This window comes from Mus caroli, chromosome 5 (genome assembly GCF_900094665.2).
Source record: "Mus caroli chromosome 5, CAROLI_EIJ_v1.1, whole genome shotgun sequence".
Taxonomy (NCBI): Eukaryota; Metazoa; Chordata; class Mammalia; order Rodentia; family Muridae; genus Mus; species Mus caroli.
The window spans coordinates 105995609-106007809 of record NC_034574.1 but is presented as its reverse complement, the minus strand read 5'-3'; the positions used below and the strand labels follow the sequence as shown (position 1 = coordinate 106007809).

Genomic DNA, 12201 nt, shown 5'->3' with positions numbered 1-12201 from the left:
TCTTCTGTATTTGTCAGGCACTGGCAGAGCCTCTCAGGAGACAGCTATATCAGGCTCCTGTCAGCAAGCTCTTGTTGGCATCTGCAATAGTGTCTGGGTTTGGTAGTTGTTTATGGGATGGCTCCCCAGGTGGGGCAGTTTCTGGGTGGTCATTCCTTCAGTCTCTGCTCCACACTTTGTCTCTGTAACTCCTTTCATGGGTATTTTGTTCCCCCTTCTAAGAAGGAGCGAAGTATCCACACTTTGGTCTTCCTTCTTCTTGAGTTTCCTGTGTTATGAGTGGATTGCCTTAGTCACAGGGTTTCCTTTGATGTAATGAAACGCCTTGGCCAAAGCAAGTTGAGGAGGAAAGGGTTTATTTGGCTTACACTTCCACAGCACTGTTCATCCTGGGAGGAAGTCAGGACAGGGACTTACACAGGGCAGGAACCTGAAGGCAGGAGCTGATGTAGAGGCCATGGAGGGGTGCTGCTTACTGGCTTGCTCCCCATGGCTTGCTCAGCCTGCTTTCTTATAGAACCCAGGACCACCAGGCCTGGGATGGCCCCACCCACAATGGGCTGGCCACACCCACAATGGGCTGGTTCCTCCCCCATCAATCACTAATTGGGAAAATGCCCTACAGCTGGATCTCCTGGAGGCTTTTTCTCAGTTGAAGTTCTCTTCTTTCAAATCACTCTAGCGTCTGTCAAGTTGACATAAAACTAACCAGGACAGTGGATGGTTGGGTGGGTTGGTGGGTGGGTGGATGGATGAATGACTGTTGGCCTCTTCCTAAAGTCTGCTTGCTGGACAGGAAGAAGGCCTCTGCCTACTGTGCCCCAGGCCTGGTGACTGCTGCACCCGTGAACCTGGCATGGCCCCGTCCTGGCATGGGGACGGCTGATGCTTGCAAAGTGGGCATCCCCTTGCCCAGCCTCCTGACACACTGGCGCAGCCGAATCTGAAAGCTAATGACATTATTGTGTGGAGACACAATGTCTGTGGGCATTTGCTGACCCAGGCTTTGGTGTTGGCTTAGCCCGCATTCTCACCCCGCTTTCTGTAGGGACGCAGCGGTCCCCCATCTTGGCACCAGCTCCCCTGGGGAAGGTATAAATACCACCTCCCGTCAGCCTGGCTTCACGGCACTCGCGGGGGCTGGCGATCTGGTAAGAAGGCTTTTGTGGCTTGCTCTGCCCTTTGCTCTTCTTTCCTCCTTGTTGAAAAGGGTGGAGTAGAGACTTCAGCATTTGGCCTCAGTTTTCCCTTCTGTTAAATGGGGAGAGGGGGTCATCAAACCCCCTCTGCCATGGGTTAGGAAGCAATCTAGTAGACTGGCCCAGTGCATAGCTAGTGCCTGGACAAGGGTATTCATTAATATATTAACCAGATTCTCAGCACTTTTGTTTTTAAAGTGCTCCCTTGGGGCCAGCCTTGGGAGAAACTTGTGGGCTAATCTTGGCTGTGTTTGTTCCCGAGTGCTGTGATTTCAGCGTCACTAAATCTCCTGGAAATGTCCTAATCATGCTACCCTAGCTGTCCCTTCCTGGGTGCAGAGTGTGCCTTCCAGGGCCCTGTTGAATGTACACAGTTGTATGGAGTCCAGGTTCAGAGAGGGTGAGGCACCTCTCTTACTCTCCTGGTCTACAGAGTGGTAAACTGAGGCACAAGGAGAGGGTGGGACTTGTGGGTGCTCCTTTAGCTGATGAATGGCAGAACAAGCACTTGGGCTAGTCCAACTGAGTCCAGCACCTAAAGGTAGAGAGTTTGGTGAGCTGGCAGTGGCCGCCGGGAAGCCTTCCGACATGACTCCATGGGGCTGGAGAGAGACCTTGGGAGAGATGAGATTCATCTGCTCAGGGCTGAACTGGATTCATACTGAAGGCAAGGTCAGAGGCCAGGTGGCTGCATCCAAAACACTCTGAAACCAGGCCAAAGAGAAGAAGGCTGAGCACTGGAACAAGGTTGGCCCAGACGTCCTCTGGCAGCTTGAAGCCAAGGACCAGCGAGGTCCTCACGCAGCCTTTCTTTCAGGTCACCTCGACACCAGAGAGTCCACCATGGCCTCAGACCACCAGACACAGGCGGGCAAGCCCCAGCCCCTTAACCCCAAGGTGGGTACCCTGCTGGAGGGAGGGGCAGGCAATCTCTGCATGCTCACTTCTCCCTGCAAAGCCAGCTTCCTCCTTCTGGTGACCCATTTCCACCCTGTTCCTCAGGAGACTCAGTCTCCTCGAGCTGCATGCCTGGGACCGATTCCCTGTGCCCACCCCATCCAGATGTCCAGCAGCAGCTTCTGACTTGAGAGTTGCATTTCTCTGCTTATCTGCTGCCCCACCAGACTCCCCAAGACTGGGGCGGAGACCGGGTGCCAACTGGAGAGGATTCTAGCCCCACTCCCTGCTGTATGACCCTGGCTGATGGTTTGACCTCTCTGAACATCATCAGCTTTACACAACAAGGAGTTACACATAAAACAGTTATGCAGTCCCCAAAACCAGGCTTAGCCTCTACCTGGAGAGGCATGGCTCGTTGTGGTCCCCCACCCCTGATGCTGCTCAGGCTGTCTGCTTTGCTTTCGGACTCCCACACTTCTGAGGGGGTAGAGCTTATCCCAAACTCAGAGGCTGGTCACACCCAGTCTCATCCAGCCCCACCTCCTCATTCCATCCCCATGATCTTCATTTTCACTAAGTGACATCAGCCAGCAGGGGAACGGTAGCCTCGAGGAGTGAAAAGCATCAAACATTAAGTAGGTTAAGGGGTTCCTTCGGTCTAGGCTACCCAGGAAATAGTGTATCAGCTTAGTACTTAGTGGGGATCTTCCCCACCCCCAGGAGGTGACTGGGGTTAAGGGAAGGAGCAACCATGTGAAAGTAGGGAGAGGGAATGGTGAGGGCTCTGGAGTGGTGGAAACAGCCTGTGCTAAGGTCCTGAGGTTGCCAGCGAATTGGGTGAGTTTGAAGGAAAATGAGGTGGCTGGCTGCAGAGCACAGCTCTTCAGCACCGTGATGTCATACACCCATGCTGTGGTGTTACACATGTACTGTGATGTCATAAATATACTGTGCCATCACCCACATCCACAGTGACATCATATACATTTTATAATGTCACAGATTACAGTGATGTCACATACAGACTATGAATCACACACATAATTAAAATCTTTCAATAGTGACAATGGAAACTATAAAAAAGGGATGGGTGATTAATTTTTTTATATTCTCTGTTGTTAAACAGTCCACCAATGCTGCCTGTCTTCAAATCTGTGTTTCCTATGAAGAGCCCACATTAGAGATAAGTTCATGTCCAGGGCTGACATCCAGTGGGGCTTCTGCACTGGGTAGTGCCAGGTTAAAGAGTTGATCAACAGGAAAGAATATTGACTCTGTAATAATAATAATATAATTATATTAATTATATAATAATAATAATATTAATAATAAGCATTAGTATTTCCCATTGACAGCAGAATATAGCACTCCTGGGACCCAGGGCATCTTAAATGCATGGAGAGCCTGACCCTTCCCCACTGGCCATTACCCAGGATGCTCTTATATCCCAGGCCAGGTAATGGCCCCTTACCCTTGACTTGCATAGTTTACATCTTCTCAATGCTCCTACAAACAGCCACCTTTCCTGGTTTGCTCAGTAGAGAGATGAAAAGCCCAGTTCCTCTCAGGGCTGCACAGATCCATGGAGACAGAGCCTGTGTCTTCCGCTGCTGTGCCCAGAGCGGTCAGTGACCATGAAGGCTGACCTGAGCCCATGGAATCTGCCCCTGAGCCCTCTTGGCCACTCTCTTTGCTCCCTTTATCTCTCTAATCCCTGGCCTGGGAACCAGAAGTGCTTTCTCCAGCCAGTGCTGACCTCCAGGACTCTGCTGTCACTCCTCACCCTGCCACTTCTTCAACGAGGAATGGCTGCAGGCTCCCATCTCCCAGGGACACAGCTGAGTGGTTGGGAAGGCTCCCAGTTCTCAGTGCAGTGATGAACACGGACTCTGTCCATGTTTAGGTCAGGGCTGCAAGGCCTTCAGTGGGCCCTTTCCCTCTGCAGAGTCTCTGCTGGTTCCCTACCAAGGGTTGATGCGAGAGCAGGGTGAGGATGCGAGAGGATTTCTATTGAGATCTGTCTTATATGGATCCCCGGGAACCTTGAAGACCTCCGTGGGAAGAGGCTCAGGGATGTGTGTGTTCACAGGAGACATGTGGAGGGTTTGTGTGTTGTCTGCAGAGGGGGCTCTTGCACCTCCTGGAACTGAATGGCATCTGGAAAATCCAGAACCAGTGCCACGAGGCTACCTTTTATCACGATCCCAGGTTTGGTGTACACGCTCAGCTTGAATACTGTCCTCTTGTCTCTGCTCCATCATACAAGTCCAGGCCGTGTACCCAGCCTTGATCTGTACCAGGTGCCCTAATTAATGTACTTAGGGGAAGCTGCTGTCTTGCTTAGGGGCAGAGTGTGGTGCTGGACATGTTAGGGTGGCTTTGATTTCATCTCCATCACGGATATAAATGAAAGGACACCACGATGTCTGTCATGACTGAGCAAATGCTGGCCATCATGCCTGCCATCCTGACAGCTTCCCAGTCCCTGGTTGGCTCTGCCAACCCATTGTACTGATAGGGAAACTGAGGCTCAGAGAGCAGCTCCAGTGGGCTCAAGGTCTCAGGCCCTCACTCATGCTTTATGCCTGTTCTGACTCACAGAGGCAGAGGCTTGCAGTCCTGAGGGTCTCTGAGCCTGCTCACCTCCCGTTCAACTCTCCCCATTCTTCCCAGATCATCATCTTCGAACAGGAGAACTTCCAGGGCCATTCCCACGAGCTCAGTGGGCCCTGCCCCAACCTGAAGGAGACTGGTATGGAGAAGGCGGGCTCCGTCCTGGTGCAGGCTGGACCGTGAGTATCTGGGTGGTCCCACCTAGCCTGGGGGCTGTCAGAGCCTGGCAATCAGGGTGCTGAATGGGGGCATCTGACCTTTCTGTGCTCCTAGGTTGTACAGTGATGGGGAGAAGATTTGGGTCCTGGCAGCCTAGAGGGGGTTTGTGCTTAGTTAGGCAGAGAGCTGGGTTCAAATCCCAGTTAGGCAACTTCCAGACTATGTGGTGTCTGATGATACTCGGTTTCTCTTTTGTAGTCAACACCTAGGCTATCACACTTCAGGCCCTGTCTCTGCTCAAGAGAGAAGGGATACAATTATGGGCCCGCCTCTTCTTCACCACGCCATGAGGTGCATGAGGGCCATAGAGCCTCTCATCTCCCATAGCACTTCTCAGTTAGGGGGTGCCAGTGACCCCAGCAAGTCAGTAAGCCAGTATGTCCGATGGTTCAGGAATCCTGCACTTGGGAGGTTTTAGGAGAATTTGCTGAGGGTGATCCACTCGTGTCTGAGCAGCTGCAGTTTTTAGCATGGGCAGGGGACCAGGCTGCACCGCAGGAGAACTCGTCTTTCAGCCTTTGAGCAGAACCTCTGGTCTCACCTACCCTTACCATTTGATGGAAGAGATTTGATAGCACATTTTTTAGTATTGAAAATAAGTTTCTATGTGTTTGATCAGGGGTGTGTGTGTGTGTGTGTGTGTGTTAGGGTGTTACTGGGGATGGAAACTATGGCCTTGTCTATACAAAACAAACTCCTCCTTCTGAGCTATATCCCTTGCGCTTCAAAACTGTGTTACAAACTATCTTATGTACATTAATACTCTTTCTTTCTGAGTTCGAGGCCAGCCTGGTCTACAAAGTGAGTTCCAGGACAGCCAGGGCTATACAGAGAAACCCTGTCTCAAAAAAACAAAAAACAAAAAACAAAAAACAAAAAACCATTAATACTCTTTCTCAGAAAATGTCTTTTTAAAGCTAACTTCTTTTTTTTTTTAAGATTTATTTTTATTTTATATGAGTACACTGTAGCTGTCTTCAGACACACCACAAGAGGGCGTCAGATCCCATTACAGATGGTTGTGAGCCACCATGTGGTTGCTGGGAATTGAACTCAGGACCTCTGGAAGAACAGCCAGTACTCTTAACCGCTGAGTTATCTCTCAAGCCCTTAAACTAACTTTTTAAATTTTCATTTTTGTCTTTCTTTGGGGTGGGGAGGGGGGAGATCCCATTACTTAGACCAGGTGGGTTTTGAACTCAGGACTCTCAGTACAGGGATTCCAGGAAAAAAAATCTTGTTTATTGCTTAAATTATGTGTTCAATATGAAGAAGGAACGACTTAGCAAAGATTTGTCCACCTACCCCTGATTTGAACTGTGGCTTAGCCGTGAGAAATATTCATTGTTAAGATTTTGTAAATCTGGATTTCTTTCTGTGCATGTAGTTGTGAGTTTGTTGTTGTTGTTGTTGGTGGTGGTGGGTTTTGTTTGTTTTCAGATCGTATTTGGGTGTATTGTGCAGTGTTGTGAAATGTCAGCGGACAGCACAGCATCACCCATGTCACAAGTCATGTTTCACACGGTCATCTTTCAGAACAACCTAAGATCCTTACACATCAAACCCACAGAAGGACATTTCCGATGTAGCTCGTGGGCCCCACCTCAGACTCTTGGGCTTAGAGCTCAGGATCCCACTGCAAGCCAGATCTCCTGGCCATATTTACGTCTGGCTGAGTTTGTGAACCTGTACCATCCGTCATTACATATGGTGGCTTTGCATGTGTTCCCTAATTAATCTGCCTCATCCCGTCTGGTGGAGGCCTGAGCTCTTGGCTGTTGAGTGTTGTAAACATTTGCTTGTTCAGCCCTGCTTGAGCCTGAGAAACTTGGCATTTGAGGTTCCTGCTTCCTCCCTTCTTAATTCTCCTCCTTTTTGTGGGCCACGCCCTCCCAAGGGACAGATGTCAGTTCCCAAATTCAAATAATCAGCCGTGGAAAACATCTGGAGGGAAATCACATCTGTTCTAAGCAAGTGCACACTTGCTTTCTTGAGGCTTTTCCCTACCATGTGGGATACTGGATACTTTGCACACTGCCCCAAAGTCACCTGCTGTTCCAAGTCATCTGCAGGTGATTTAGAACACACAGGAGGTTCTTGCCATTGCTGAGTTGTGACTCAAGCCTCTTTAGATTCCAGCCCTGTTTCTTATCAGCATTGATCATCTCTCTACCATGAATCTAGGAGCTTAGAGGCTCATGGAAAGCCAAGTAGAGAGCCAATAGAAGAATCGATTCTGGAGCCTGCTGTGCATGAAGTTGTTACTTGGGCGACCTCATGGTCCAGAGCTGTGCTCAATGGCCAGTCGATGGCGCTCACCTCTCTAAACTCTGTGCCTGACTGAGGTCACCCTGTCAACTTGTAGTCTCCAGGCTCAGGCATGCACACTGTGGACACTGGCCTGCATCACTAGATGGGACTGTGGGGTTCTTGTTCTGCATTCAGAACAAGCTGGCTACTGCGTTCCCAGCATCCTCCTAGTCTTAGAACACAGGGTGTGCGCACTGTCATCCATAACCAAGCTGCTCTTCGGACTTGTGGATGAATTCACCTGTGTGCTGCCGGTGATGAGGGTAGCAGGGCCTGGTGACCTTGCATGTACGATCTCCATGCTTGTGTTTAGGTGGGGCCGATGCAGCTGCATTGAGTAACCACGGCCCTGCTGCAGGATGCCTGCAGAGGAACTCACTAGCCCTTTCGTGTGTCTTGCAGCTGGGTGGGCTACGAGCAGGCTAATTGCAAGGGCGAGCAGTTTGTGTTTGAAAAGGGCGAGTACCCACGCTGGGACTCCTGGACCAGCAGCCGGAGGACAGACTCCCTCAGCTCTCTGAGGCCCATCAAAGTGGTAAGCCCCTTAGCATCTTCCTGCGTCCTGTACCAGGGAGCCAGAAGAGCAGGGCCCAGAAGAGTTACAACATACATTACTTGGTTATGATTGACCAAGGACCATGTTTGTGGCATTTGGCCTCCTTGGGCCTCTGTTTGCTCATCTGCAAAATGGACTTTAGTTCTTACTGACAGGGGATGCCATTCCTGGGACAACTGTGTTGTCCTGTGGGCCATGTCCCTTAGGGCCAGGCTCAGTTACCAATCATGAGTATTAAGGAGATTCTGGGGCTAGGAGGGAGGGGAAGTCAAGACTCAGGCAATGTGAGTTTCTGGTCTATCTCTGACCCTGATTCTTACTAGCATGTGAATTGTCGAGTCGGGAAAGGACTCAGCAAATGCTCCATTTTGGGCCTAAACTTTCCAAAGCCAGGCTTGCACCTCCCTGAGCTTGGTAGAACACTGGACCTTCCCTGAACCCGGTCTCTTGTGCCGATTCTACTCCTCTCAGCTGTGTGATTTTGGGCGAGTGACTTGACCTCTCTGAGCCTCAGTTCTGTCCTGTGTGTCACATCGGATACAAACTGCTGAAAAGATGAAATAATAAATCAAGAAAAACTTGACTGGGGCAGTAGGTCACTGGGTCAGAAGGTCTGGGCCATGGAAGCCTGCATGCTTGCATGTGTGCAGGCAGTGCTGAGCCATAGCTGCTGTTTATGAAGTAGGAAGTGGAGGTTGAGGAAGGGAACCTGGAGTCTCCGAATCAAAACCTTCACCAGCACAGGACCCGAGCTTGTCTGTCCCATGACAGTTGCTCCTTAGGCATCCAGTCATGGGACCCTAGTCCCACCTGGAGGTGGACACATTGGCAGAGACGAGTGGAGGATGGGACAGGATGGGAGGGGCGTCCCAGGCTTCCCCCACCCCGCTCTGTTCACAGGACAGCCAAGAGCACAAGATCATCTTATATGAGAACCCCAACTTTACCGGGAAGAAGATGGAGATTGTAGACGACGATGTGCCCAGCTTCCACGCCCATGGATACCAGGAAAAGGTGTCTTCCGTGCGTGTGCAGAGCGGCACGTGAGTGGGACCCCAGCCCCTAGCCTTGGTTGGAGACCCGAAGTCCTGTTCTGCCCCTGAGCTCACTGGGGTGGGGGGCTCGCTTTGCCTTCCACCCACCCTCAGACCATCTGATGGGAATCACTAGCCTGTAGGCTGTGGGAAGTTCCTGGGCTGTGTCCCCCATCCTGTCCCTCAGTGTCACCTGGACAGGCAGAGGTGTCAGGTGCCACAAACAGAATGGTCTTAGCTCATGGGGAGGAGGCATGGGGAGGAGGCAGAGCTTCTGCCCCTGCAGAGCCCTGATCGGGCAAACAGACTCAAGGAGGAATTCCACTTTGATGTGTGATCTTGGCTTCCAGCGTGTGGAATTCTCACTGAACCAGAGTGCATATGAAGTCCTAAGTGGATCCTCAGGCAATGTGTGCTGGGGTGGTGCATAGAGTTGGTATTCTCTACCCCACAGCCCTGCTGCTGAGCTTTAACCAGGCAGGGGAGAAACGTTCTGGAAACACACAAATGCATGCACACGCACACATATACACAGACACACACACATGTACACAGACACATACACATGTACACAGACACATACACATGTACACAGACACACATGTAAACAGACACACACATGCACACACATGTACATACACATGCAAACAGAACTACACAAACATGTACACATATGTGCACATGCACACAGTGGTATATAAACATCTACACACAGGTACACAAACATGTACGTACATAGGTACATACATGTGCATATGCACTGAGAGGTACACAGATATCTATACATGGGTACACATACATGTGCACATGTACACACTGGTACACAAACATGTACACACATAGGTGTGCACATGTGCATATGTACACAGATGTACACAAATATGTACACACAGGTACACATACATGTGCACATGCATACTCAGGTACACAGACATGTACACACATAGGTGCATAGACACACATAAGTCTTCTAAACACAGACATGCTTTCCTTTTTTTCTTTATAATTTTTTTATTTTACATTTTTTCTTTTTTAAAAAAATTTTATTAGATATTTTCTTTATTTACATTTCAAATGCTAACCTGAAAGTCCCCTATACCCTCCCCCCCGCCCTGCTCCCCTACCCACCCACTCCCACTTCTTGGCCCTGGTATCCCCTGTACTGGGGCATATAAAGTTTGCAATACCAAAGGGCCTCTCTTCCCAATGATGGCCGACTAGGCCATCTTCTGCTACCAGACTCGCTTTCCTATTGGGAGAAGCACAGCTCAATGGCTGTCTCCATAGCAGTGTGATGGCAGTGTGGTAAGGGTAAGGACTCACTCGGAGGGCTTTGCAGTTAAGAGTGCTTGCTGCATGAGCAGGGTTACTTGAGTTAGAATTCCCACACAATGTAAAAGTCCAGGTGTGTTTGCACACACCCCTGTCAGGCCAGGTGTGGCTGCACATGTACACACCTCTCACCCCGGCATTGTGGAAGGTGGGGACAAGAGATGGCTGTGATTTGCTTGGTACCAGCTTAGCTCCAGATTGAGTGAGAGACCCTGTGTCAAGGGAATGAAGTGGACAGTGACAGAGCGGGACAGCTGATGTCCTTCTCTATGGTTCTGAGAGCATACAGGTGTGCCCCTATCCCTGTATGCTCAACACACACACACACACACACACACACACACACACACACACACACACACCAGCAGTCTGTCAAGGTTGGATACATACCTCAAGTCAAGCTCACAGACACAGAGGGACAATACATACACTCCCGAGGGCTGACTTTCTTTTTTATGGTAGAAAAGGCAGTTTATTAAGGAAGAGCAGGGCACCCTGAAACTGGGAGTGGGCTGAGGGTGGGTGGGTAGGTGGGTGGTTGGTGGGGTCTTGTCATTCCTGGATCATCATACATCCCTATGCATTCAGAGAGAGTACAGGTCTCTCTGTGTGAGCTCTGCTTCATGCAGCCTATGCTCTCAGGGTCCCTAGCCCACTGCCCACCTTTCTTCCATATATCACTCTTAGTGCTTCTATTTCCTGCCTTCTGGTTACCACCACCTCTGATGTCTCAGAAGCCTTTTGGGAGAATGGAGGGCAATGATCAGTCTTTTTGGAATAGGATTCCCTAACTAGTGGCAGCCTATTATAATCAGCCCTACTGGCAGTTTGCACCACGGGAATTGGGGGATGCTTCCAATCATGGTGTTGGACCCCAGCAGAGCTGCCTTGAACATGTGCCCTAGGGTTTCTCAGGCCCCTTCAGTATAAACCTCTCTGTACAACTAGGCATCACCCTTGGCTGCTTTAATTTGCCCATCGCTGCCAAGTGTCTTACACTGTGTAGGTACTCCATATTTGAAAGGAGATGGGGACCTAGCTCCTGCCTTGTGTCCTCCAGAGGGACAGCTGTCAATCAATTGTTAAGATTCCACACAAACCTGATGGGCTTCCCTCAGACTCTTGAGCTGAGATCCAAAGGCAGAGTTGGAATTGCAGGGCAGAGAGGGCCCAAAAGTCACCCAAAGAAAGCTGTGGTGAGAGGAAGCCTTTGGGAGCTATCCTGTTTTCTGTGCTGGTATGTGGCCATGTGGCTATGACAGAGCACACGACTGCAGAGCAGGGATGGAAGTGTCCAGAGTCTGTCGGGCAGGACCCTCTGCCTGGGCTGGAGACAGTTGTCATTTTCATCAAGAGGTCGAGGGTTACTGATACCCTGCCTGGTCAAGGCTCTGAATGTGGGTGGGTTGTAGAGGGTCCCTTCTATCTCCTCCTATCCTTGAGCCTTGTTGCTAGGCATGGGGTTAAGACAGCATGTCCTGAGGCGGCATAGGAGCCCATGTGATTTTAAGCTTTTGTGGAATATCCAGTGTGTGTGGGAGGTAGTGGGCTCCCCACCAGGGGAAGGAAGCAAGCAGGGGCACCCTGGTCTCACCTACCTCTTCTGATGTCAGGACACCCCAGCTGGCTTCTTTTGACCTCACCATGTCTCCCCATACCTCTACCTGCAGGTGGGTGGGGTACCAGTACCCTGGCTACCGTGGGCTGCAGTACCTGCTGGAGAAGGGGGATTACAAGGACAACAGCGACTTCGGGGCCCCTCACCCCCAGGTGCAGTCTGTGCGTCGCATCCGTGACATGCAGTGGCACCAGCGAGGTGCCTTCCACCCCTCCAGCTAGAGCCCTGACCCTCCCCTCCCCCGGGGTCCAGGCCCGCCACCTCGGAGGCTCCTGACACCCAGAGTGAAGAATAAAGTGTGGCTTGCAACTTGTTTGCTGTATGTCTTTTATCCATGGCGTGTCTGGGGCACATGTGTGTGCATGTGATCATGTGATGTGTGCACGTGTGTGTCTGTGTGTGTGTGTGTGTGTGTGTGTG

General features: G+C 50.6%; 1 protein-coding gene across 1 annotated transcript; it reads left to right on the top strand.

The window, feature by feature from the left end:
- Positions 1-667: 667 nt before the first annotated feature.
- On the top strand, positions 668-12094 carry Crybb2 (crystallin beta B2). The gene is made up of 7 exons (XM_021163306.1): positions 668-728; positions 1049-1151; positions 2017-2096; positions 4773-4891; positions 7644-7776; positions 8698-8840; positions 11834-12094. The coding sequence occupies exons 3-7, from the start codon at positions 2043-2045 to the stop codon at positions 12000-12002; spliced, it is 618 nt and encodes a 205-aa protein (XP_021018965.1). The 5' UTR covers positions 668-728; positions 1049-1151; positions 2017-2042; the 3' UTR covers positions 12003-12094.
- Positions 12095-12201: the final 107 nt, after the last annotated feature.

What these genes read in the sequence shown, in the direction of transcription:
- Crybb2 (XM_021163306.1), top strand. Translation starts at nt 2,043, where the DNA reads ATGGCCTCAGACCACCAGACACAGGCGGGCAAGCCCCAGCCCCTTAAC. An exon ending in CCCAGCCCCTTAACCCCAAG is followed by an intron (nt 2,097 to 4,772) that starts GTGGGTACCCTG and finishes CATTCTTCCCAG; the next exon opens with ATCATCATCTTCGAACAGGA. An exon ending in CTCTGAGGCCCATCAAAGTG is followed by an intron (nt 7,777 to 8,697) that starts GTAAGCCCCTTA and finishes CTCTGTTCACAG; the next exon opens with GACAGCCAAGAGCACAAGAT.